General features: G+C 49.3%; 3 protein-coding genes across 4 annotated transcripts; 2 read left to right on the top strand and 1 right to left on the bottom strand.

Annotated features, from left to right (window-relative positions):
• Positions 1-394: 394 nt before the first annotated feature.
• bend7 (BEN domain containing 7) lies at positions 395-4851 on the bottom strand. The gene is made up of 4 exons (XM_086163025.1): positions 1899-4851; positions 1414-1491; positions 1007-1330; positions 395-762 (listed from the first exon to the last, which is right to left on the bottom strand). Exons 1-4 carry the CDS (start codon positions 1966-1968, stop codon positions 479-481), a joined length of 756 nt encoding a protein of 251 aa, XP_086019151.1. The 5' UTR covers positions 1969-4851; the 3' UTR covers positions 395-478.
• A 179-nt stretch (positions 4852-5030) lies between these two features.
• On the top strand, positions 5031-11821 carry prpf18 (PRP18 pre-mRNA processing factor 18 homolog (yeast)). Of its 2 annotated transcripts, XM_086163023.1 has the most exons (11): positions 5031-5183; positions 5565-5642; positions 5960-5986; positions 7209-7310; positions 7784-7897; positions 8030-8176; positions 8270-8338; positions 10164-10304; positions 10407-10478; positions 10562-10717; positions 11205-11821. In XM_086163023.1, exons 1-11 carry the CDS (start codon positions 5118-5120, stop codon positions 11283-11285), a joined length of 1053 nt encoding a protein of 350 aa, XP_086019149.1. In that variant the 5' UTR covers positions 5031-5117; the 3' UTR covers positions 11286-11821. The 2 variants fall into 2 exon arrangements, with proteins under 2 accessions (XP_086019149.1, XP_086019150.1); XM_086163024.1 differs by lacking the exon at positions 5960-5986.
• A 1428-nt stretch (positions 11822-13249) lies between these two features.
• LOC147225279 (uncharacterized) lies at positions 13250-19990 on the top strand. The gene is made up of 5 exons (XM_086163022.1): positions 13250-14690; positions 15487-15663; positions 17880-18089; positions 19088-19301; positions 19429-19990. The coding sequence occupies exons 1-5, from the start codon at positions 14205-14207 to the stop codon at positions 19605-19607; spliced, it is 1266 nt and encodes a 421-aa protein (XP_086019148.1). The 5' UTR covers positions 13250-14204; the 3' UTR covers positions 19608-19990.
• The last annotated feature ends 7288 nt before the right edge of the window (positions 19991-27278 follow it).

Here is a 27278-nt window from a genome sequence, read left to right as displayed (position 1 = left end):
GCGAGATCATCAACAGCAGAAGCAAAGACCACGTGAACGCTGGAAGAACCTACACATTCAACACATCCTTTTCCATGTTCATGCAATTTAGGTGGGGATGTAGGTAGATAGGTAGGTAGGTGGGTAGATAAGTGGGTAGGTTTGAAGTGGTTTTAGCCGAGACACCCGGGTTCCATGCACACAGCCCAGTCCCCCCCTAAACAATGCAGGCTGCGGTACCTCTGTGGCTGCAGGCGCCCCGGCCTGCACCGGGGCACAGCGGTGAGAGCTGCTCTCGCTCCGGAGGGGCACAGACACCTCAGTGGACGCCGGAGCCCCGGTGGAGGAGGAGGAGGAGGAGGATGAGTCTTTCTCACAATCCTCCCTCGCTATAGATTTTGCAGATGCAGCAATAAGTGACGGTGCCTCCAAAAGTGAAAGAGCAGGTCTTTTAGTACTAGATAAAGTCAGCGGTGCCACTTTATAGATTGTCCTCCTCTTACAGGGCGTACGGCGGGGAGCGGGGCCGGGACCGACACGGGCTTGGCACGGAGATGCTGCCTGCTCTTGAGCTTCCGAGGACGCTACAAAAAGACAGGTGCGTTATATTTGTGGGTCCTCCTGTAGCTCCTCTACAGGGCATCTGTGGCATCATTGACTGACTTCTCTGGTTCTGCATCAGCCTCCTCATGGCATGCAACTCCTGCAAGATGGCCTGCAAGGTGCCCTTACAGTTGCACATGCAGCAGGGGGCTCCCGGGGCCGCTGGAGGGACTGCATCCTCTGGAGGGTGAGACAAACGTTACTCAGACATTCGGGTCACGGAGAAACGGGCCGTCAAATATCCGCTACGCGTGTGACGACCTTCGGCCATTCGAACAAACCGTCTAAGGGGCGTGACGAGTCACGCTTTTACAGCTCTCTGCCTCAAACATCATTAGCTTGTCTTATTTCACGAGGAGTATTTTACATCATCTCCTCCTCATCCGTCCGCCGGTCTTTGCAGACAGACGCTTCGGTACCGTACCATCGAGCTCCAGGTCCGCGCTCATGCTCCTCAGGCCTCTGGAGCGCCCGCTGTGCTGGCCAGCACCTGGACCGTTGGGTACGGAGGTGAGCGAGGATGAAGGCGAAGGCCCGGTCTCGCCCGTGGAGCTCCAGCTGTGTGTCTGGTGGTCTTTTGGAGATGCAGGACAAGGGGCTGGCGGTGTCGCGTCCTGGGCAGAGGGATCTTTGGACGCCGTGTCCGTCTCCACACGCTGGTAGGCCCTGCTGGTGGTCCTGTCACCCAGGAGCCTCATCATCCCTGTTATTTGCCTCTTGATCTCCATGCCTTCGTCCTCGAGCCAAACTACGCAAACACAACAGGAGGTTACGGAGCGAGTCCTCCGACGCCTGTCCCGTCGTCAGGCCGTGCCCCAGAAGGTCACGTACCTTCAGGCACGGCGGCGTCCACGGGGCCCCCGGTGGCCCATGAGAGACTGCTGTGCACCGAGGGCGAGGAGCCGGGATCTGCCAGAGAAACAGGAGGGTGTGTGTGTTGGGGTGCGACATGATTCTGACAGGAAGTGGGAACCGTCTGTCTGATGGGGTTTGTGATGTCAAACAAAGCAGACCACCACCACCACCACCACCACCACCACCACCACCTGTAGGAGGCATGAAGAAGTGAAACAGGAGCGCCGTCGAACAAGTGTGCTCTGACGTGCCGAGGATGCAAGACAAATCTTTTACGCGTCGGATGGATGGATGAATGGACGGATGGATGGATGGATGGATGGATGGATGGATGGATGGAGGGACGGAGGGTGAAGCCGACGCAAAGCGCGTCGCCGCGGCTTTGTCGGCGGCTCCGCCGCGCCGCGCCGCGCCAGACGGACCCCAGACAGACGCGCGTCTGGCCGGATGCAGCCGCCTACCTGCGTCCGTCACCAGCTTGAAGCTCTGGGACTTCCTGCTCCTCTTCCTCTTCTTCTCCCCGCTCTCCATCTTCAGGGCACCGCGGTGCACAAAGAAGAGCCGCTCTCCAGGGGAACCAGGTGACAGATCCGCTGCCTTCTTCACCTCCTGGATGTCTCCCACTCCCACGGCGGAGACCCCTCTGTGCTCGGCTCCTACACCCTCAGTCGCCGCCGCCGCCGCCGCCGCTTCCTCCCGCCGCGAAGCCTCAACAAATTAATGACTTTAATATTACAAATTCGTCGCATATCCCTTTGCGCCACCTGATGGCATCATCCGAAAGGTCGACTCAGACAAAGTGTGTGCAGACAGCAGGTGTGTGCGTGTGCGTGTGTGTGTGTGTGAACTCATTACACACACACGCACACACACACACGAACTCTGAATTATTATTCCCATTATGTCCTGATTTCATTTGTTTTTGTTGTTGTTATCTTACCAGTAGGAGAAAATTTAATCCCAACGGGATTGAAGAAGTGCTTTCCATCCGCGGAGTGGGGACCACGGAAGACCCGAAGATGTCTCTGGAGGAGCATTTCTGGGGGAATATATGTCAAATAATGAAATAATGAAATTATGTGGCTTCAAGCGGAAACTTAGTGTGCGATGGCTCACAGCTTTCCGTCCGACAGCACCACCGTGTGGTCATTTGCGGGAACAGCACCATCCTCTAGAAAAGAATACAATAGAATCGAATGGGATGCCCGTTAATCGTCATTATTCTGAACGTAAAACCAGATTGGACGGCTCATTTTCAGTGCAAACGGTACAAGACATTTTGGTTTACATTTGTAGACGAGACAGTGCAGTGCAGATTGACTCTCCAGAGTAGACCGTGCAAACAGTGCAAACTGATTTGTGTCTCAGTGGAGATAAAAAAGCATTTAAAGAAATGTAAAAAGCATTGCACGGGTTACTGGCATGAGTTTGGTGCACAGAGTGAGGTACATCGCACATATGTGTTGATGGCTGAAACATGCTGATGGTGATCTCTCTTATAACGTAAAGGGTTTACCTTTCTACAGCCGAGTGTGTGTGTGTGTGTGTGTGTGTTAATCAAGAGACCTGTTGCTACGACGCACACCAGAATGGCGGCAACAGCGCCACCATGTGGCCAGTAATGGAATTGCCTCATCACTCTGGTGGGAAAGAGAACTTTCTTTGCTTCCAATAGTCAGGTTTGCAATGTGATGACGCTGATGGTGATTGTGGTTGTCTCCTGGCAGGAATGTTAACATGAAAGTGTTGATAACTATGGTGATACATGTCACTTTCGATTTAAGAGCTGTAGCAGTATGATGAGGAGGAGTTATGGTGTGGCGAAGCTCGGGTTGTTGCGGTTTTTCAAAGGTGTGGAATGATGAAGGGTCACCGAACATTTTAACATGCAGGAATACTTTGCTTGAACTTGACAGTTTGGCTTACGGTGCCTCCACATTCTGCCCTCCATTTGGATAAAATACCCAACAGGTTAGTACATAATAACAGTACGAACATGGAGCACTTAGCGGACAGCTGGGCTCAAGGAAACCCAGAAGTTGAAACAATTACAGCAGCAAAAGGCTGCTGGGAAGGTTCAGCCAGCTTCCTTCCAATATGTTTACAGACATCCCCTATGAAATTAGCAAATGTCGTACAAACAACATTTTCAACCACCCACAAATTATTACATTTGGAATAACAGGAATATTCATTTTAAAAAGAAATTATTATCATATTATAAAAGCTGGGTTGACAATGGTATCGTTCTGGTTTGACAGCCTATGAAGGTTAATGGTCAGTTGTTATTATTTGAAAAATTTATTGCGAATTATTGCAGTTCCACCAAAAAATTAAGACATCTGTATCTCTATCTCAAGAACTGTTTTGCAACTGCTTATTGGCTATGCAGCATAGTGACATGTGTCAATTCTAAACAAGATTTTGGGGGGAAAAGGTTGATGTTACAAAGGACAAATATTCAAATAAATACATTAGGACTCTTTTGGTAGGTAAAAGTGTTCTTACAGCTACAGTTTTTTGTCTTCTCTATATTATGATTTATATTTGAATAATATATGGCCGATTAGTAATTCATTCTGTCTAAACAATAAAATCAAGGAGGCATCTTACAAAATTATACACAAATTATACCCAGCAAAAAATAAAAAATAAAAAAAATAAAAAGATTTAAAATTGATATTGATGACTCCTGTGATTTTCTGTGGTGTACATGAAGACTCTGTTTTGCATTTATTTTATTATTGCTTGTACTTACAACTATAAAGCCGAAAGAAGAAGAAGAAGAAGAAGAAGACTTACAACTATTCTGGTCAAATGTTCAAGCCTTTATCAAGAGGAGAACTGGATTCTCATTGCAGCTGCAAGATACGGACATGTTCCTTTACTATGACTGCACCAGGGAAAAGGACTTTTTTTGGTTTTGGGAAACTTTCACACTCATAAAAAGAAATGGACTAACAGCAAACCGAACTTCACAGACTTTCTACAGGAAATGGATTCTTCAGAACCCCAAAGCCGAAAGAACGAAATTTATTTTGGAAAAATGTGTTTAATGTTTGTGTGTATGTGTTTACGTGCATAGAAAGTGATTTTTTTTAGTTATACTATTTATATGGCTTTTTGATTGTTGTATATATGTATATTTTTTGTGTTTCCCCTGGCCAAACAGATTTGTTGTGTAAATATATTTGTAAAAAAAAAGAGGGAAAGAGCAGCATCTAAATATAGTGAGACCTTGTCAAAGTCACGGTAAAATAAATACACCCACATTTGGGCAGGTGGCAGGTGTTCACTGCAGATTTGAAGATTGAAATGTCTCTTCTATGAGTATTTTAAAATGTCTAAAAATACTGATAGTTCTGAAACTAAAATGAGTCTTTGCAGGTGTCTGACGTTACAATACCGAAAAGACCGTATTGCGTGATTTGTTTCTGTCCCTTATGTAAACATAATGTTTGTCTTTTGTTCATTTTGCTATTATCATGGCGGAACCAAATTAAATCTCAATATTTTACCTTTATTTTGAAACGTTCCCCCCTCGACACTGAGACGCACCTCTCGCTGCGGTTGGGTTCACTTCCGGTTTGGAAACGTTTCATTTCCTGTGTCACTAGTTGGGTCCTACGATGGTTGTGCCTTCCAATTAAAACAAATATCGAGCATCATTACCGGACAAAATGGATATTCTGAAGGCAGAGATCGAGCGGAAGAGGAAAATGGTCGCGGACAAGCAGCTTGTCGACGTGAGTGTCAGCACACTTTTATTTGCTAAGTGATGTTAGCATACCTGTTAGCGCGCTAACGAAACATCGTTCAGTTCTGTTGATGTCGTCGTAATACCGTACCCTCATTTTAACACAAACATTGTACTCTGAGATAAGTGAAGGCCAACTACAAGTTAAGGGTTTAGAATGACGAGAAACGTCATGTAGTCTCTTGAATGTTCATTGCGACTTCCATAACAACAGCATTCACCAGGTTAGCCTGAGCTAATGAGCTATGTGATGCTAACAGACGCGTTTCTTCCCTAAGAGGATCTTATCAGCTCCCTGTTGTGCTCGTAGTGAGAGAATCTGTGCTCTGGGAACTTTTACTTCATATTTAAAGACGCTTTTTGTTTCTAGGACTCCAAGAAATACTTTAAAAGGGCTGATCTCTCACGCACGGAGCAAGATGATTATTTCCGAAGATGTGGATACAAGGTTAGTTTCTATGAGCTCACCGACACACACACACACACACACACACACACACACACATACTTACTCTCGCTCTCTCGCTCTCTCTCTCTCTCACACACACACACCAATACCATGGAAGTATTGCTGTTTCCGCGGTAAACTTCTCTGAAACATGTTATTACCGTTCAGCCCCGTGTTAAATAGCATTGCAAAGCTGTGATCAGAACCATTGGCAGGAAGCAACCACTGCCAGGTATTGCTCAGGCGTGCATATATGTGTCTATTTGTGTTTATTGTGCTGTTTCTCCCCAACCTGCCTTTGCTGCCTGCATCCGTAGGTTCAGCGAGAGCCTCCTGAGAGTCAGGTATGGGACTGGACAGTGAAACGAGTCGACAGGATGCATGTTGAAAGGCGTGTGTTATAACTTACTGTGTCCCAGAGCTTCTGCTTCCTTTGTATCCTGTTTTCACTCCTCAAGACTGTTGAGGAAAAGAGCAGGAATAGCAGTTTCCAAAGACTGAGAAAGCAAAAATAATTTAATGTCATGGATTTGCCTAATGTGTCCTTCACATATTTTTGTAGATCTAAAACAGTCTCTGTTTCTATGCAGGACTGAAAGTCTGATTTAGAGTATAATTATGTAAGTTATCGAAATACGTCAGCCACTCACCAATTAGCGTCACCATTTAATGCTTCAAATGCTCCAGTCAACACATGCTTTTAACAATGTTTATACCACTTCCTAATGCACAAACCTACGCACTCATCAGTCATGAAATTCAAACCGCAAGGGAAACAGGAAAGGAAGTCACTGAGCCAAACAGGGACACAGCCTTTCTGGGGATTTCAGCATGAGTCACTGAACTCCAAAAGCCAATAATTCTTTTATCAAGCTGCTCATTTGTTTTGGTCCTAACGAGTGGGAGCAAGTCGTTCAGATCAACTGTCAACTGTAACTTTTGCAGTTTGCTTCTGGCAGTATTTTGCATCGCCTTGTAAGAGCTGCTCTTATGACCAGTGCATTTCTGTTTATGTACTTTGTGCGAGGCCTAATATGTTCGACTTTACACATACGGGGTAAACACTTTTTATTTGGCCAATGGTGATTGTTTTGTTTGGAAGCCTTTATGCATCAGCTTCTTTTAGATTATGCCCCTAAAAAGTCAATCTGAGAGAGCGGAGATGCATGCGCTTATGGAAGCATGACACGGCGGCACACTTGGACATCCCCGTGTGTTTGACAGTTGTAAAAGGACTGAACGGGTTTTGGTTGTGGTTTGGTCTCGGTTCAGCCGCCAGCATGGGGTTCCACTAACTACGAGCTCCGAGATAAATACAAAACGCTGTCTTATTTTAGTGTTGTATTCGTTTCTAGAGGCGTAGCAGGTAAGACGGGAATGTTAATTCTTGCAATCTGATGAGGTAGTGTTGAGCGTCCTCCTCAATCACATCTTGAAGATGTTAAAGATAGGTTTCACAAGACCCGCATCAGTTTGACATTACTCCCTGGCTATTTCATTACCTCCACATGCAATGATTAAATGACTTCTAATGTAAGCGTATCCTTTTACTCGCATGTCACGTAGGTTGATAAACAGGAGGAAGATGAACCGTCAACATCTGCAAATCCAGTTCTAGAGCTGGAGTTAACCGAGGAGAAGCTGCCGATGACTCTGTCACGACAGGAGGTGAGTCAAGACAGTTACTAAAACTGCACGCCATATTTGCCTCCAGGGCGAAGCGATCTTTACGGCATCGGACACGTTACCCACCAGTGGCAGGACCTCGTGGAGCTCTTTCATTTGGTTGTAAGACGTAAAACTCCATACAGTGTTTGAAAATCTACTTTCAGCCCCCTTAGAGAGGAGGGCTTGTTGTTCCACAGTCAATGGGGCTCAGAGAGCAGTTGACATTCAGGAGCTGTTTAAGTGACAGGGAAAGGCATTGGCTTCTGTATCTAAAGTCAGCCGAGTATGGTTTTGCAGTTGATCACATTTTTCAAATGCTGAGTTGTGTGAGGCAACAGGCGTTGTCAGTGCACCGAATGGAAACGGTGGTTCTGACAGCAGATCTAGATGCTGCGGTTAAAGGAGCGCATTCATAGCATGGTAAAGTGAAATTCCTTTCACACGCCGATGGTCAAACCCTCTTGTCTGCGCAGGTCATTCGGCGACTGAGAGAACGAGGGGAGCCGGTGCGACTGTTTGGAGAATCTGACTACGACGCCTTCCAGAGACTCCGGAAAATTGAGATCCTGACCCCTGAAGTAAACAAGGTATTGCCGACGTATCCGGGGCCGCTCACTGTGTCACACATGGAAAACCAGAAGAGTTTACCTGTGTGGTGGACCTTTCCCTGATCTTCTGTCAGTTGGCTGATAAGTTCTTCAACCCTCCCCCACGTCCAGGGCTTGAGGAATGACTTGAAGGCCGCCATGGACAAGATCGACCAGCAGTATCTGAATGAAATAGTGGGAGGGACGGAGTCTGGGGAACTGGAGACACAACATGACCTGAAAGTGCATGAAGAAAACACCACAATTGAGGAGCTGGAGGTGTGTTGTTATTCTGCACAGTGGATGCCAGTAGCTCAGCCTGAACGCATATTTTTGAAGACCACTCACCGTGCGTTCTCCCCCTCGTACAAGGCTCTCGGGAGAACCCTGGGCACAGGAGACGACTACGGAGACCAGGACGTGATCGACAAGGTCCTCAGGGTAAGGAGTGAAATGTTTACCTTTCGCCGAGGGGAAGAAAGTGTTGGCTGCAGAAGTACCGTATTTTCTGCACTGTACTTTTGTCATGGGTTTTTAACCAAGAAGCTTATACAAAGGTGCGGCTATTCTGTGGATTTTTCTTCCACCACTAGTGGCGCTCAAACAGGAATGAGAATCAAAAACTAAGAAAAGTCAACGCAAAGAAGAAAACGCAACTTTTTTTAGCAGATAGAACACAAACGACAAATGAACAACTATTGAGTATTTTCAAATCCTCGGCCCTTCATCATGGAACCCACACGAAGAAGTTCTTATGATGCAAGTTTTAAGTTGAAGGCCATCGATCTTGCTATCCAGGAAGGAAACCGCGCTGCTGCACGCAAGCTTAGCGTCAATAAATCTATGGTGGGACGCTGGAGGTGGCAGCGGGAAGAGCTCGTGAAATGCCAAAAGTCGAGAAAAGCTTTTCGAAGACGTAAAAGCAGGTGGCCTGAACTTGAAAATGTCCTGGAGGACTGGGTGAACATACAGAGAGCAGGTGGCCGAGGTGTATCCACTGAACAGATCCATCTTGAAGCTAAAACACTCGCCCGCAAAATGAATATTGATGATTTCAAAGCGGGGCCCTCATGGTGTTTTAAATTCATGAAAAAAACCTGTCCATTAGGACACGGACCACTCTGTCAGGAACTCCCCCCTGACTATCAGGAAAAAAATAGAAAACTTCCACAAATTACAAGATACAAGAACACTCCATTGGACCAGACGACATCATAAATATGGACCAAGTACCTTTGACCTTTGTGCCTCTGACCAGGATTGTTAACAAGACAGGCGCATCATCCGTGTTGTTGAAAACAACAGACCATGAGAGAACACACGGCACGGCATCCGGACAAAAACTTCCACCACTGGTGATTTTATTATTTTTTTAAGTGCATAACAATGCCTAAAGAACAGCTCCCCGAAAGGCATAGTGATCAAAGTTAACACCAAAGGGTGGATGATGGAAGGCATAATGACGGAATGGTTAACCGAGTGCTCCAGCAAACGCCCGGGAGGATTTATTTCACCGGAAAAAAAGCACTGCTCGTTTTGGATAGCATGACGGCCCACATTACAGATTCTGTGAAAGCAGCGATCGAGAAAACAAACTCTATTCCAGCTGTGATTCCTGGAGGTACAACAAAGTATTTGCAGCCACTCGATATCTGTGTGAATCTGCGGGTCGAGTGGGAGACTTGGATGACAAGTGAGAAGTCATTCACAAAAAACGTCGTCATGGGAGAAGCATCCTTGTTTGACGTGAGTGTGACACAAAGAGCGAGACAGATGTGACGAAGCACCTCCGAGGTTGTTTAACTCCGACGCCGAAGACGACGACTTCATGGGTTTCAGCGAAGATGATTAAGGTGCCTTGGGATTTCAAACACAGAAGAAATGAAGATAAATAAATACTGGTTATTTTCTCTTGGTTGCGTTCTGTTTTAATCAGCAAAGTCGCTGCCGTGTTAAAAGGCACTGTTAGGAAAGAATACATGTACATTTACAGTTCAAAATCATTCCGTACATGCAGTAAATATCAAATTTTTCAATATAGATATCTGCCGCTTATTACCCGGTGCTGTTTGTATATCCTTCTATTATTATTTTTTTTAAAATAGCGCAAATGTGGCTTATAGTCCAGAAAAAAGGGTACACCAGTCATGGGGATAATGTCGTGTTGTATATTTGAATCCCAAACATCTCAGAATGAACATGTTGCTTCAGAGGTTTTTTGTTTCCGCAGCAGGTTCCTGTGAACTGTTTTTCTCTTTGGTTGCAGTTTCTTCTTGGCGTTTGGGCCAAAGATCTGAACAGCCGGGAGGACCACGTGAAACGCAGCGTTCAGGGGAAGCTGGCCAGCGCAACCCACTCCCAGACCGAGTCCTACCTCAAACCTCTCTTCAGGAAGCTCAGGAAGAAGGTGACTTGTATGAGGAGACACTCCAGAAGGACGCGATTTAGGGGGAACTTCTTCATTTCCGATGTCGACGGAAGCCCGAATATGACCTTAGTTCTCTTCCAGAGTTTACCTGCTGACATCAAAGAGTCCATCACAGATATCATCAAATTCATGTTGGAGCGAGAATACGTCAAGGTTTGTCCGCTCCTGAAGGTGGCGCCTATTAACGGCGTGAATTCCAATCCAAACACTGGTCTAACTATACATATCTTTTGAAGGCCAACGATGCATATCTTCAGATGGCTATCGGAAATGCTCCCTGGCCAATCGGTGTGACGATGGTGGGAATCCACGCCCGTACCGGCAGAGAGAAGATCTTCTCCAAGCACGTGGCGCACGTTCTCAATGACGAGACTCAGAGAAAATACATCCAGGTGAGATGTTTCTCCAGTTAGACTCCCGTCTGGTCACCTTTCAAGCACACCGTCCGGTTTCCCTGAGAATGAAAGGATGGGTTAGATGTAACCTCTGGCAGGATGCTGATCTGAGCGCTTGCTGACGAAATAAAAGTAAAACGGCAAATAAAAAAAAAAAAACGCCCCGGTTGCAAAACCCGCTAATTATCAGTGCTGTTTTCAGAGCTCGTCCTTGAACAGCTCTGGGCCGCGTGTTCCAGCGTGGACACGGATAGGTTGGCGGAGGGCGTCGGGATCGGGTGTAACCATCCCTCGCCGGATGCGGAACGGTTTTCATGGAGGATTTTGTTCTCCTCCTGTCAATGTTAACGGTTTCAAATGAGATTTCTGGGGTTCTCAGCGCGGTGCCAGGTTTCCTCAGGAATCATTGTCGTGATTCATCTCTCCTGTATGAAATTTAGGCGGCAGAAAACGGCCCTTGTTATTGTTTGTCTTCACTTCGCAGGGGCTGAAGAGGCTGATGACCATCTGCCAGAAGCACTTCTCCACCGATCCATCCAAGTGTGTCGAGTACAATGCGCTGTGATGGGATGCCGCAGCTGCCTTTCTGACCTTTCTCTCAAGTTCCCGGAATCCCAATGTCAAGGGGGTTCTTGTTTTTTTTTTTTTTCCCCCCGCAAGCAGCCGTGATAGGTAACGTGTCATGAAACCGGAAGCCGTCTGTCTTTCATGGTCACAGGTCCACGGCATTCATGACGGAGGCGCCGGGGAGGCCGAAGTGTGTTCATAGGATGTCTGAAAGTTAAAAAAACATTATGCGTTGCTCCTCTTGGATGCCCAGAAATATCATTTAACATGAGATGTTTTTTTTTTTTTTTCCCCTCCAAATGTTTCCTGTTTGTTGCACACAAAGCAGGGTGTTGAGTGGAAGAGCCTGGCAGTGTAAGTTTTATTACACCTGCGATTATTGCTGATTCAACACTTTAGAATTCATGTGTGCATGTTTTTAAATGGACGACGACGACTTTAGATCCTGTAATACGTGGGACGTTCACCAGTGCATCTGCCGTTCTGTGTGTAAAATCAACAATACCGACTTTGAAATACACTTTTTTTTTCCCCTACCCCTGGATTTTCCTGAATTCTGCATTTCTACATAAGTGCCACGACCTGAGTGGATATGTGGACATCATTCAGACCTCCACATACGTGGGTAGAAGAACGAGTACGCCCTAAAACCCCCCTCATATCTGTTACTGTTTGCAGGAACACAAGCTGTGTGTCAGGGTTATCGCTTATCTTGTAATCTCTTCATTTGTGGGAGAAGGAAGCCAGGGACCACAGGGTGCTTTGCATTTCTTCATTTGTGCGTAGCCCTCGTAGAAATTAGAGAAAGTTACCAAAGCTTATGCTGGGACAGTAAAATGTTTTTGTATCTTCCATGCAGCGTGAACGATTGAAGTTCTCTCTGAAAAGCTAAAGTTAGCTTTGGTACCACAAACTGTCCCCAAATAACGTGGACGCAGAAAGCAATCGCGTCCCTCCCAGCTGCCGCTGCAGACTTTCCAGGAGCTGGTTAATGCGCTCCGCAGCTCGCGTCACACGCTGACCTTATTACTCTGGGTAACCATGGCGATGTGATCTGCTCCGTGTCTCGTGCAGACGTCACTGTCCACGTCACCGCCGGAGGCTCAGCCGGACGGCTTTACGGTCGGCCGGCCTCAACGGCGCGGAATGGAGTTGCCTTCTCCTTCCGGACCTCGGCTCGCTGCAAAGACCTCCGTTTTTCATGGCGGCTCCGGCGGAAGCTCTCCACTTTCCCCACGGCTGTTATCTGGCCTCGGGCTGAGGTCACTGGATGCTTGGCTGGCGTCCCGCGGGGCCGTCCTCTCGGTGCCAGCCGGGTGTTTACTCAGCCGGGTCCTTGAGCCGGGTTGTCACGCCAGAGGCATCTGCAGCCCCGCGTCAGCGAACATGACCTCCTCTTGTTCTATCACACAGTGGTGTGTTATCTCCCGGACCTCAGATGTGCTCCACACAGTCCAGGCAATGGAGGAACCGCAGGCTTTACATCAGTAAAAGTGGCCACACGCAGAAGAACGAGGCCAGAGGAGATTCCTGCCAAGGAGCCCCGAGGCAGATGCTTCACGGAAGTCACCTCTCCGTCTCCAGTCTCTGCAAAATAGGAGCTCTGTTCCGTCTGTGGATTCTTAGCAAGTTCTGGAATCTTCTCCAGATTTGATCCTGGAACTGCGTTGCATCCCTGCTGATGTGAGCTTTGCAGCCCCTTCACACTCTGGCAGGGGAGAGAAAGACGACCTCTTCCTCCGTGTGTGTGAGATCAATTCCGCCAGGGACGATCTCAGTTTCATATTTTTATAAATCTGCATGTGTTAAAGTCAAAAGGCTCGCCTCAGCAGGAGAGATCTGACTGGAAAACGTGTGAAGGAGGCACTTCAGTGTCGTCCGTCTTCCGCACAAAACATTTTAGCTCGCAGTTTTGGTTTCCAAGAGACCACACGAGGTTCCTCGCCTGCGGCTGACGGCCTGCTCTCAGGTCTTCAAGGTAACGACGGCTTCCTTTGTCTTCTGCTCTGGATCAAACAGACGGAAAGGAGCGTTGCCAGGATCCCGAGGAGGGTGCAGAAACAAATCCCCATCAAGAGCGACGTATTGCTCTCTGTCCTCCTCTTTCCTTCTCTGATTCACTGCTTTGGACACATGTTCAAATCGGACGCACATTCAGAGAGCTGGAAGGCCAGACAAACCTCTAGTATTCAGTGAGATGTTCATGGTCGGGATGAAGATCGACCTCCTGACTGCACTTCTGATGGACAGGATGTGTTCACGGCTGAGCCTCGGGCACTGAGATGAAGAGTGAGGCCTTCAGAAGGTGTTGATCAACGTCCTGCGTCTGAGTAATGCGGTCACAGACGCAGCAGCCGGTGAAGATCCGCCTGCAGCAGCTACTCTGGAAGAAGGTCCTGCAGTGAGTCCTGCACCTCCAGGATTCCCATGATGGCTGGAATTTTACCAGATTATTATTATCACTCCTACTAGTCACACATTACTAATAATTATTTTAGGATGGAATATTAATTATCATTGCAGTTATTTCCTTTTTATACTATTTTTTTAATTTCTGTCATGACAGTTGGAAAGATCTCCACAATGAGCTGGAGTAGCTTGCAGTATGAAGAAGGGAGCACATGGAGAAAAAGCAGGGAAATAGCTTAGCATCGCTCCAGCTGATAGCTTAGCATAGCCAGGAGTCTCAGTGCGCCACATCTGCAGCAAACCGCTCCGAGAGTCGCCGGAATTCACTTTTCAGCGACTTTTCTCGAGAGCCGGAGTTGGAGGGTCACGCACACGCACGCACACGCATACAGAGTCCGTCCTCCTGCAGCCTCCACCCTCCGCAGACCCCTCAACCCACCCCACTCCCCACCCCACCCACCGTGGATCCCGGTCCGGAAGCCCGTCGTGTCGGTCGCGTCTCCCCGCCATGGAGGCGCTGCCTGCCGGAGCCGCTGGAGCCGGTGTCCGCGGGGAGCTGCCGGAGGACGCGTCCCGCGCCGTGGCCGTGGACACGGCGCTGGGCACTCTGCTGGCCGTGGCCGTGTACGTGGCGTTGAAGGTCGGCGTGGACGGCGTGCGCCAGTGGCGGGCCCGGATCCCGGTGCTGGTGTCGGGAGCGGGTCCGGTGGGTCTGGCGGCCGCGCTGGTCGCTGTCCGCAGCGGGAAGGTGCTGAAGATCACCGTGCTGGACGGCCGCGGCCGGGCCGCGCTGCTCCGGCGGCCGCAGCAGATCGCGCTGGACCCACGCAGCGTGGGGTTCCTGCGGCCGCTCGGCGTGGACTTCGACAACATGGAGGGCTGCTGGCACGGGGAGCGCTTCTTCACCAGGATAGGCGTCTTCCAGGAGCACCTGCTGAGCATCCTGGAGCAGAAGAAGCAGAAGGTGGACGTCAAGGTGCAGCTCGGAACCAAGGTAAGCCCCCCTGTCACCCCGTCTCAGAAGTTCCCATCTGTGTGTGTGTGTGTGTGTGTGTGTGTGTGTGTGTGTGTGTGTGTGTGTGTGTGTGTGTGTGTGTGTGTGTGTGTCTGCAAGTCTCTGCTCGACCCCCCTGCGACTTCCGGTCCCACCAAGAACCCCACCGGGCCTCTTCTCCGAGTCTCCTGCCGCTGCTTGAGTCCTCAGACTCTTGAGCTCCTCCACTAGAAGCCCTGGAGCAAAGCTCAGACCTTCAGACCTCAGCAGAGCCTCGGTGCAGACCAGGAGGTCTAAGGTGTTTGGGGGACAGCAAACCCGGCTTCCACCATGTCCTCTAATGTGAGGAACCCTCCTCCAAACCCAACCCCCCAACAACCACGGTGACCTTCTGCCATGGAACGCTGGAGTGCGAGCAGTTTCAAACAGTCAGCAGAAGGTCAGTCTGAACCTTCAGGACTTCCCTGCCCACCCCAGCAGAAGGTCCAGAGAGTCAGAAGAAGACAGAGGGCCTCCAGTTCCTTCAGGTTTTCCTGGGAACGGGACCTTCTCAGCCTGTCTTCGCCTCCCAGGCGTGTGGAAGTTGTTGTGACCTCAGCAGGACTTCCTCCTGCTCCTCAGCTCAGGAGGCTGCGTGGTGTCCTCCAGGAGGGCGAAGATGCAGACAAAAGCTCTGCTGCCCAGATGTTCACAGACCTGCAGGGTTGGTGGTTTTCCACCTCCTCCAGGCTGTGGTTCTTATCATCAGGGGTCTTTGTCCACGGGGGGACATTCATTGTGACCTTGTCCGTCCTAGTTCTCAGAAGATTACCTCCAGCGCATCCCTCAGGGCGAGTGGCCGCGGATCATCGTGGTGGCCGACGGCTCCTGTGGAGATTCCTGCTCCGTGCTGGGCCTCGGCTCCGACTACACCGTGGAGTCCTGCCACGCCTACGGGGCCAACGCCAGCATTGAGAGGCTGGACCAGAGACAGGTCTGACACACATATACACACACACACACACACACAGGTGATAACCAACAGCTTGGTGTTTGCATAAAGAATGAAGTCAGGACTTTATCTGTCGTCGCTCTGCTGCTCTGAGCAAACAGCCGTGGAGAACATGATCCACTGCTTCTATAAACAGTGGGATGCCATGACCAATGAACCAGGTGTGTGTGTGTGTGTGTGTGCGTGTGTGTGCGTGTGTGCGTGCGTGCGTGTGTGTGTGTGTGTGTGTGTGTGTTTTTGTGTGTGTGGACACCTTCTCCCTCTGGAAAACATCTGACCTTCATCTGAACACAAATTCCATCCCAACCCGTGCTGCAGTCACCTCTCTGACGATCACTAGGTTCACAAATCATTTTACATGTAATACACACACACACACACACACACGCACAAGCATATATAAATGCCTATATATCATACACAAGTGTGTGTAAGCATATATAATACACATATGCATTTGTGTATACATATAGATATACTGTATACAAGCCAAATGACTCCTCGCTATTCATCAATCATTTTGACTGTACGGACCAGGGGTTGGCAACCCGCGCCTCTTTAATAAAATAATTAACAAATATTTAATTAAAATGAATTTTATTTTAGTTTTATCATTTTTAAAATGCTACTTTAAATCTGAAGATTATGGCGATCTTGTAACGTCTAAATAAAACGTGTTAAAATATTTTTGTCGCTCTTTTTGCACGCGCCAGTAAAAGGATTATTAGTTTGATGCCGGTGGATAATTTAAGTTCAGCTTTTTTTTTCCATAAATACAAGAAGGACTCAAATAAACATTGAGTATTTCGCTTAAAAGTAACCTTTAATCCAACTCCTTTTTTTCTGAGTTCGCAATGTTTTGTTGCATGCAGGAATGTAATTTCGTTTTCTCTGCAATTGGTCATTGATTAAAAAAAAAAAAAGCAACACATTTTGTTTATACATAGCATGAAGGCAAAAAAAAAGTGTTATATGCTGTGTTAATTCATTTTACATCTCAAAGGGTTATGTGGCTCCCTGTATTTTCTTTACTGTGTGGAAACTGGTCCAAGTGGCTTTGAGTATATAGAGTATATATATACATATACTGCTCAAAAAAATAAAGGGAACACTTGAACAACACAATGTAACTCCAAGTCAATCACACTTCTGTGAAATCATAGTGTCCACTCAGGAAGCAACACAGATTCATTTTGACTTGTTTTAAGGACATTACATCAAAGTTGGATCAGCCTGGAGTTTGTTTTTACACTTTAATTTTGAGTGTGATTCCTAATCCAGACCTCCATGGGTTGATACAATTGATTTCCATTGATCATTTTTGTGTGATTATGTTGTCAGCACATTCAACTGTGTAAAGAGCAAAGTATTTCATAAGAATATTTCATTCATTTAGATCTAGGATGTGTTTTTTAAGTGTTCCCTTTATTCTTTTGAGCAGTGTATATATGACATAGTTGATCAGTGCCTGCTGCTTGAAGGCCTCAGGAAGAAGGGACACTTATTTAATTATTGATAGAAGTTGAAAAGTCCTGGATTTATCTGCTTCAGGTCTGTAAGTCTGACTGTGGAGGACCAACGCACATGGCTGATAGATGGATTTGGAGACACACACACACACACACACACACACACACACACACACACACACACAAAGCTCCTCGTCCTGCATGGATCCCATTGTGTAGATGAATGTCTGTAATTACAAACCCGTGAATCTCTTCGGCGGCGGCGGCGTGTTGGGTCTCTGCCGCCTCTTCATCCCCCACAGCGTCGGTTTCAGGTCCTCCCGGCCGCCGTTTATTGGCCTGTTTGTTCCATGCGGTTTCCTGTGCTGATTGAATTTACCTCCCAGGATGTGACCCGCTGCCCCCCCGGCTTCCACGCCTTCCTCTGACCCCCATCCCCCCGACTCTGAATGCACTTTGCACCAGTTTGGCTGCTTCATGAGGTTGAAGAGAGCAGGGGATCCATCCAGGCTGGAAGGAGGACAAGCAAGACACATGTACTGACACACTTGAGCTCCTCCTCATCTCCACGTCTCGCCCTCCCGGAGATGTTTTATGGTTCATTCCTGGTTGTTTCCACCCAAAGGGCAGTTACTGAATGTGAAAGAGGCTGAGATCATCTTTGTGAAGGTGACCTTCAAACAGAGGTTTGGTTGTTTAAATCACAAAATCACCTCTACCACACTTCAGGTGCCCACGCCGGAGATCCGAGCCCACAGCTTGTACTTTGACCTGTCTGCTTATGGAGTGGAGGCCCTTCGAGAACATCGGGCCCCGGCGGCCAAACCGGGCTTCCACCTGAAGATCTACGGCACCTTCAGGAACCGCTACATGGCCCTGGTCTGCCCCGCCTCCGACAACAAGATGGTCCGCTTCCTCCGTCAGACGGCCAACTCCTCGGTGAGAACCACGAGAACATCTCCATGCAGGCTGCGGGGTGGAGAACAGATCTTCAGGCTTTCCTTTGAAAGCCCACCTGGAAGACGGCTACACTCCTGTCTCTCACAATAGCGCCAATGTAACACACACACACACACACACACACACACACACACACACACACAGGCAGTGGGTTATGGCTTGTTGCTACGTGGGTGTCTGCTCACGTCCTTGGTTACCTGGTAACAGATGTTTGGATCTGAGGAGCAGCAGCAGTGACGGAGACAAAGGCAGGAAGGAAGCTCTGCAAAAACACACGCCGGACTGGATCTGGATCTTCTCACATCACATTTAACTCCTCACACTGTAATACGTCATGGCAGAGCTGTACGTCCAACATCATTCGCCGTCTGAGAGATCCGCCGTTACCGGCTTACAGATGTGTCCTCGTCTTGATGTCCCTGATGGGAGAAGATGTTTCTTCTCCCATCAGGAGGCCATGGCCAATCATCTGCCACCATCTAACCTTTTCCTCTCACACAATCTAACTCCCTGCTTCTTTCCTTCCATCCATAAAGCTCCTCCGGCCTTCATCCAGACCTCCTGCTCCAACCTCAGCGTCCTTCTACCCGGATCTTCACCATCCCTCCTCTGTCCATGTCCAAACCATCGCGGTCCGACGTATTTAAGAACATCTCACACTGACTCATTTCTGGTCCTCTCCGTTCTTCCCCCTCCTAAGGAGAACCTCCACATCTTCAGCTCTCCCTCTTGTCTTCTCCTCTGTCTCCAACACCATGGCCGCTCTCCCCTCTGTCTTCTCCACCTTTGCTTTCCATCTGGCTGACGCTCTTTTACCTCTGACGTGAGGAACATCTCCAGAACATTGCAAACCCCTCACTAGTTCCAAGAACAGACATATCAGAAAGCCTCTTAGATAAGACCAGAAGGTCGTACGACGTCCGTGACTGAAATCTGCGTGTTTGACGAGATGATCCTCTCGACCGTCCTCGTTCCAGATCATGAAGAGCATTTTCCACCAGTCCTTCAACGCTTACAAGACGGACATCGAGCCCCGTCTGAGCGACGTGACGCTCTACCACATGCAGTGCAGCCGCCGGCTCACCGAGGTCCAGCTGTCCCACAGACGCGTCACCGCCGCCTTCATAGAGGGGGACAACGTGGCCGTGACGGTGGAAGGAGAAGCAGCGCGCGTCCTCAACTTTGACACAGGCACGTAGAAGATCTACGCTCGGTTGTTGTTCCGGACAACGTGGCGGCGTGACTTCTGAGCCGCTTCTTACCTCCGCGACAGTCCGGTCGGGACTTAGACGTCAGGTGTCGTCCTCTCCTTCCCCAGGCTGCGGTGTGAATCTGGGTTTGCGGGGCCTGGAGTCCATGGGGACCTTCATCTACCAGACGGCCACGGCTGTGGACCAGAATGACGTTCTGGAAGCTCTGTCGGCGAAGATGCAGCACGCCAGGCAGGTGGCCGAGACCTTCAGGCAGACGGGCCTGATGGAGTCCATGTATGACTGAAGGAGACACCGGGCCAGACGTCGCTTTGGTCGGGTGATGTTTCCACCCGATCTTCTCAAAGACTCGGCGCCATCTAGAAAGTGTCCACCGATGAAAACACACCATGTAGGACGACCGTCTCCGGAAGATCAGAGGGTAAAGGATGATGTGTGTGAGATGATACTTTGGCTTGCAGGTCACAGGAACATCATGTGTTCATGTCCTTCATGTAACCATCAGTGCTTTTTATATTGAACACACACACACACGCACAAAAACACAGATGGCCAAGTGTCCATCAGGGGGCGATCAGGGTTTAATTTGCGTACCAAGACATTTTCTCCATCCATTCATCCATGGATGCGCTCATGAGAAGAACTAATGGAAAATAAAGTGTATGTGATCAAGGACCTTCATTACCGAGCCTTCTTACCACCAACTTTCGCCCAGTGGTCCTCCACACTGCTGAGCCTGCGCTGCGGGTGGCGCGGGTGAATCCCCGCCTCCGCCACTGCAGGGGAACCGCTTCTGACTTCCATCAAACTTTCTGACCATCTTGATCCCAGAAGAGTTGAGTTCTCGAAGGGTTTCCGTGAAGGAACATCTTCAGGGATGTGCGGACCAGTCCGAGCCGTTCCCGGAGGCTTCCGGAGGTGGGTGCGGTTCATGGAATGAAGACTCAGGGTTGGAAACCGTCCTACGGATGAATTGATGGAGTATGGAGCTCTGAGCGTAGGTCTGATGTTTGCTCCCGTGCTGCTGTACTGCCCCCCAGAGGGCAAGGGAGGAGAGTGAACAGATGATGTCCAGGAGGAGAATGCAGAACATCTCTAGAAGGTCACCGGCAGCTCCTCCTCCACCAGGGCCTTCGGTACGGATCCCATTTTTCTGGACAAGATATTTAGACACTCCACGATGGCAGCTTCTAACCTGACCATCCCCATCTCCAGAGTCCATGACCAGCAACATGGAAGTATCTGCTCTTCTCTGATAAGATGGAGAACATACCAATTACATGTCTTCTTTCTCCACCTCCCCTCTTTGTGGTATACAGTATGTGACAGTGTGGTGCGGCGCCTCCAACCCGACAGGAATCCGAACCGGGGCGGGGTTTACATCCCCTTATGCTTCTGGCACGAGGTGTTCCTTTGGGTAACCCTGTATTGGGCAAGTCTGACTCAGAAAACTCCAGAACTCTCACAGCTGGCCGTTCCTGTGGCAGCTGTGAAGCTTCCGGAGTTCCTGCAGAGCGACCCGTCTCTTGGTTCCAGCACGTGGAAGCGCTTTTTCAGCTGCAAAAGAGCCCGCTGCCTCCGACCGGAGCGGACATACAAGGCGACGGCGGCGGCCCACAATTAAATGCAGCTAACGATTTGGCACAAAGTGAGTTTCTGCTTGTTTCCGTTGGTGCAATTTCGAGTGGGCCTTGTAATCGCCTCCATTACTGGTCATTACTGATCTCTAATGGATGCCGTGTCTTTCGACACCTTTCGTTGCGAGACGAGGGAGCAGAGCGCTAACAAACTTTTTAGCATGTTTTTCAACACTTGCTGGCAGAGTTTCCCTCGCTCACTGCACCTGCTTTTTCCGGTGCGGCTGCTAAAGTGCGACCGCCAGTTTTCATGCAGGCGTGGTGCCTTGATCCGGTAAAATTGGCCACGGCTAAGGAGGCTAATGGAGCGCCTGGGGATAGTGAGGCCGTCTAACAGCCCATGGGCCACGTCGCTTTGAATGTCATCGCAAATCACCGCTTTCCCGTCCCCCCACATCCTAGTGGGTACCAATATGTTCTCGAAGGCGGACCTGGTCATGTCAGGTTCCTGTGCACGCGGCGGACCTTCCCAAGACCGTGTTGATCACCCCATTTCGGTTTTTGAGTTCCCACTCGTACTTTTCGTCTTGAAGGGGTCAGCACAAACCTTTCGGAGACCAATGGACTCAACGTGGCGTGACCTTGCCTTGAGTTTGCAATGTGGGCCAGGTTTTCGGTTGTTTAGATAAACATGACCTGATAGCCAATACCAGGCAAGTGTCAGTTTGGACTGCCGGCGATTGACTTCTTGTGTCATCGCATTTCGCCGTAAGCCACGGCTCTGACTCGCCTCCGTGATGTCCGCAGCTTAAATAGTCGCTGGTTGAACAGCTGGTGGCAACCACTTGCATTTTTCAACCGGGAGCTTAGAGATAGCAAGCGCAAGTGCAGCGTTTTTGACCCGGAGTTGCTGGCCTCGCATCTCGCAATCCATCATTTCCGGTTCCTGCAAGAAGTCGCTCTTTCACGGCTCATGTGGACCACAAACTGCTGACTTTTTGTCATGACGAAGGAGACTGAGGCGTGTATCGCGCGTCAGCAACGCCCCCTAGCCGACAGTCAGCATGTGGCGAGGAAGTCTAATCTTATTGCTGGTATTCTGTCGCGCGCGCTTGCATTTCATACATTTTCCTGGCCATGGCCGCCAACCAGCCCAGCAACCCGGATGTCCTTGCCCTTAGATCAACGCACAAGGACGCGCACTTGCTCAACGCACACTTGCCTCAGGCTAGAGCAAGGTAGTCCTGCTCTCCTTGCTGTGTGGTTCCAGCGTCCGTTTTTGACTCAACTCACTCCATCTTGCACCCCGGAGTCGCACCCTGCGTCTGCGTGAGACGTGAATGTGTATGCCGTGAATAGAATACAGAATAGAACAACGTCATCCAAAGCAAGCCACAGTGGAGATGGCGGGGATTGACCCCAGGACCTCATACATGAGGAGCATGCGCTCTACCAGTGAGCTACACATTCACAACAGACCATGTTCCAGTGTGGTAACCTTTACCAGCACACTAGATCACCCCCCAAACCGTTTCCGACTCCAGACGGGCATTTTGGCCGTGGAGGTGGGCCTTCTACCTCCTTTGCAGGGATTTGCACACCTACTCACAATGGTGGATTGGACCACCAGGAGGCCAGGGGGTGTCCCGTTGTTCTCCACAACGTTCTCAGATGTTGCATGGGCGTCTCTTTCTTACGGGATCGCCTGTTTTGGCACCCCAACAGACAGGGGTCCGCAGTTCCTGTCAGAGCTCTGGTCAGCACTTGCTAGATCATTAGTCGTGAAGGTGCTCCATAAAGGGTAAATGGCCTGTGTGAATGGTTTCATCGGTCACTCTCGGCAGCGCTGCGTGCTGCGCTCTGGGACGGCCACTGAGTGAACCGTTTACCTTGCGCTCTGCTTGGGTTGCGTTTGGCTCCTAAGGAGGACCTCGACGCATTGCCCTGCCTGCCGAGCTCGTTCCCAGTCAGCGACTCCGTGTTCTGAGGGAGTTGTTGCTCAAGAGCTCTGCTCCTCCACTCCGTCCGACGAGTCCACCCCATTGCTGTCCCATTGCTTGCCTACCGGGCAGTGAACGTTACAGCCCCGTCTTATCTCCAGGTTGTGGTCAAGCCACATGTCCCTACCCGTCCCCTGCGATATGCCACCTCTGGGCGACCGTCCACCCCATCGCTCAGAGTCCCCAGCTGCCAATTGAACCAGTCTCGACTCTTGGTCTTGGCTCCTTAGTGGTGGAACGAACTCCCCAAAAAGGTCAGAGCAGCAGAGTCGCTGCCCATCTTTCGCCGTGAGCTGAAAACATACCTCTTCACCAAGAAGTACCCTACTAATCGCACTAAGCCCCCCCCCCCAAAAAAAATGAGGAAAAGAATGAATCTATGTATGTATATAGTTCTGAGGTGGATATTTGGTTGAGTGGTCACTTCGTACTTCCAACTACTGGTACTTCGGATCTTCGGTGACTGAATTGCGCTTCTTGTAAGTCGCTTTGGATAAAAGCGTCTGCAAAATGATTGTAATGTAGTGTGATTTCTTCCTTTTCCAGGTTCCAGGTCCCACACCCCACTGTTCTCTGTGCCTGCAGAGCTCATCTTGGCTCGTTTTGTTTTTGTGCGACAGACCGTAAGGGTTGTGTGCCGGACACGGGCGGGCGTAGGGAGCGGATCGCGCTGGACAGGCTTGGTGTTGGATGAAGTGGTGTTTCCGACTCGGGTCGCTCGTCGGGGTCGCCCTCCTTCAAGGACCCCGGCGGTGCCTCCGCAGGTGCAACGTTCTGGTTCCCCTGTTGTCTCTGCTGGAGGACGATGCTGTCGTTATCTCAGGCTTCTCAAGCCTCCAGTGAGAGACTCATTGTTTGGAGGAGTCCCTTCTGGGTTTTTTTGGGTGTTCGGGGGCCTGTGTGGACGACACTCGGGGCAGAGCCTCTCACCCGATAGGGCTGCAGCTAGGGGCGTGGCTTACGTCCTTTGCGTTTTGGTTAAGGTGTCGAGGAATAAAGTCTGAACTCGTCAAAAGTGTAATTATTTAAATGTAATCCAGATTACAGATAACTAAAATGTGGGAGGGGGGTCATCTACTATCACACAAATTCTATTCACAGACTGAAAGGAGGGATAGACATAAAATGAATGTATAAAGGTTGTGGTGACCAGAGCCTTCATGAAGGCCTCTCTAAGACCAGCGGGTGTTGGTGCCGTGAGGTGACGGGGCTGCAGCCGATGACCTGGCTGCACGCCGCATCCGCCATTCCACTCTGCTCTGCCCCCTCCTCCGGCTAGAAGCAGACAGAAAGCCTGGAAGCCATTTGCTCTAATTAACCCCCACGGTGATACCTTGAGGTGAACAGTGAAGGACCTCTGAAACCGCTCCTGCTTTGCTATAATGCCTTCCATTAGATCAGTCACAACAATGACCAGAGCTTTTCTCTGCATACCATTAGAGCTGGGATGGACGACTCGGTCAACGGTGCACAATGGCGGCTCGGTAAATGAATTAGCTATGCTAACTGAGTGCTAGGCAGAGAGCGGACAAGGAGAAGATGCTTCAGGCAGCAGTTATGATGCAGGTTAAGTTAGATTTATGCAAAATATGTGACAACACACACACACACACACACACACACTACACACCTGGCAGAAACAGCATGTTGTTTCCACACAGTAAACCCACCGGAAGCCACGAGCTGGGACGTTTCAGTGGCAGCGTGGAGCCAGATGAGGGCAGTGTTGGCTTTGGGACGGGCCTTCAGGACGCTCACCGGCTCCTCTCGCTCCTGCCAAGAGGAGTGTGCAGGAGTGTGCAGGGTCTGAGAGCCATCTGCAACAACCAGGGGGACAGAAATAGCAGAAGTACTGTAACACGGCTAACGTGCTAACTAACAAACATCGTGGATGGTCAACCTGTTGGATTATCATGAAATACAAATCTCTGGATTTGTTCCCATCACGGGGCGTCCCCCACGCCTGCTCCCCCGGCAGTGCGAGTGTGTGTCTGAGGAGACGGGTGGAGGGGTGGGGTGGGGTGGTCGGGTGTGTGTGTGGGGGGGGGGGGGGGGGGAGGGGTAAGGCGGTGTGTATTGACGAGCCTTCAGCTGCTGTCTGACACACAGACAGGAAGTCACTGTCACATGACTGGGATATCGGCACCTTGTCCGATGGCAGCGAGGGCCTCTTATGTTTGCTGGCAGCACACACACACACACACACACACACACACTAAACAGGAGATAAAGAGAACACGAGGACACTTGAAAACATTGAGAGAGTGTGTGTGTGTGTGTGTCCTATATCAGTTGATATGAATTGCAGTAAGGTGGAGGTCGAGCGTGCAGCCGGAGATCTTCCTGGATCAAGGGTGTGTTATGAAACGTCCACCTCCCCCGGCTGCTATCTTCTCCGTCACACGCGCCCCATTTCCCTAAACTGTCAGGGCTTATAATTAGGCGTCTCTGTCAGAAAGGGAGTCGGACCCCACTGTTCGGACTCACACACCAGTCCATCAGCCCTTCCTTCATCTTCTCCACCTCCACCACCCTCTTCTCCTAATAAAGTGGAAATCCACTCACCAGCAAGAACGCAGCATCTTCATCCCCCACGGTACTCCTCTGCTTCCTCTCCGGAGTCCTCCATGTGTGTGTGTGCGTGTGTGTGTGTGTGAGCATGTTCTCAGGGAGGGTGCACACTGTGTGACAGTGGTAGCCCCAGGGCCAGGTTGCTGTTGACGGGGACAAGGGTCTCTGATTTGAGGGGAGCCGTCACACCAGCGACCGCAGCTGCCTTCTCAAGTGACACCTCCGTGTTAGTGTGGATGTGGACATGTGTGTGTGTGTGTGTGTGTGTGTGTGTGTGAGACGGGGTTGATGGACTGCCTGCCTGCCTCCAGTGCTCAGGACAAACAGGGAAAGTTTCCCTGATGAGATGACAAGTCTTCATGTCCCACAGCGGAGCTCCTGGTGGCGGCGTGGACAAAGTGCAGGAGAAGGAAACCCGAGCGGAGCAGGTCGGGGGCAGGAAACACACGCCGTCTTAATGAAGCACGCTTGGATGGAGAGCACATAGATGTGTGTGTGTGTGTGTGTGTGTGCGTGTGTCCCCAGAGCCTCTGATCACCAGTCTACCTTATCTAATTTCATTAATGTGATCCCCTGTCCGTCCACTGACGGCTTAATAGCCATTATTTGTGGGTCCCTTCAAATAAAGGCCCGGCAGTAAATTGCGGTCTGTGGAAATCGAGATATAAACGCCACCCTGCATTACTGTATAATATCTTTCCCTTTAATTAACTGAAAGCTATGCTGACATTTATTGGATTGCAAGTTACTTGTTAATGGCAATAAATTGCGAAACAAAAAAAAAAAAAGAAAAGAATCATTGCTTATTTTACATCAATAATTTGTGGACCTTTTGCTAATGATTATTCATTGCCGGTGTTTGGGCAGCCGCAGGGAACGGAGAAGATAGGCATCCGACGCCTTAGCCTGCAACGTCTCAGCAGGGGGGGATGGACGGACCGGAGCTCCTCTCTGTCGGCCGCAGGAGGAGAAGCTCACCGAGAACACGAGGAGAGCCGGGGGTTCTTACCTGGAACTGAGATGTGGAAAACACAGGAGCCGAAATGGGCCGCTCATTAACATACACACAGCAGCAGGCGCAAAACACCACACATTATTATTATTGTTATTCTACGATTGCTATTATATTGATAACAATAATGATGATAATCATCATTATAATTATACTAATAACAACAGCAGTGATGAAGAGGAGGGTGATGGTTATTATCATTATTATTAGTGTTGTATTTATGATAACAAAAATAATTAGAACAACATTGACAATAATGATAGTTAGCATCATCATTGCTGTTACACTCATGAGAACAACGACGACGTGCATGATTATTATTTCTGTATTGTTTTTATTGCAGCCTTCGTCGTTGACGGCGGGCCGAGAGTTCACTTGTTGTCTCGGAGCAGCGGGAGGTCACAGGCCGGCTCCAGAATTCTTCATCGTCACAAGAAACAGCCGATGTGAGACCGTTTGTACCTCGGGCTGGCAGAGAGCACGCGGTTTCATAAATAAATACAATGGAACGGAATAGAACAGAATAGAATAGCATAAATTCATAGAACAAATGAGTGAATAAATACATACATAAGAATAGAAGCCATAAATAAATGAATGCATAGAATTAAGTTGAATGACTAGATGAAAATGGAATAAATGAATGACTAAAGAGATAAATAAATGAATGAATGAACAGAAAAAAAATTAGTCAGTAAATGCGATACAGTGCATGAATGAATGAATGAAGAGGATAAAATTGAAATAAATACATTATAGAATGCATTCGATCAATAAAACATTGGACAAATAAGTAA

This window comes from Fistularia commersonii, chromosome 17 (genome assembly GCF_037954325.1).
Source record: "Fistularia commersonii isolate RoL2024-O1a breed Wild chromosome 17, RoL_Fcom_v1.0, whole genome shotgun sequence".
Lineage (NCBI taxonomy): Eukaryota > Metazoa > Chordata > Actinopteri > Syngnathiformes > Fistulariidae > Fistularia > Fistularia commersonii.
This window is presented reverse-complemented; position numbering and strand designations above follow the sequence as displayed.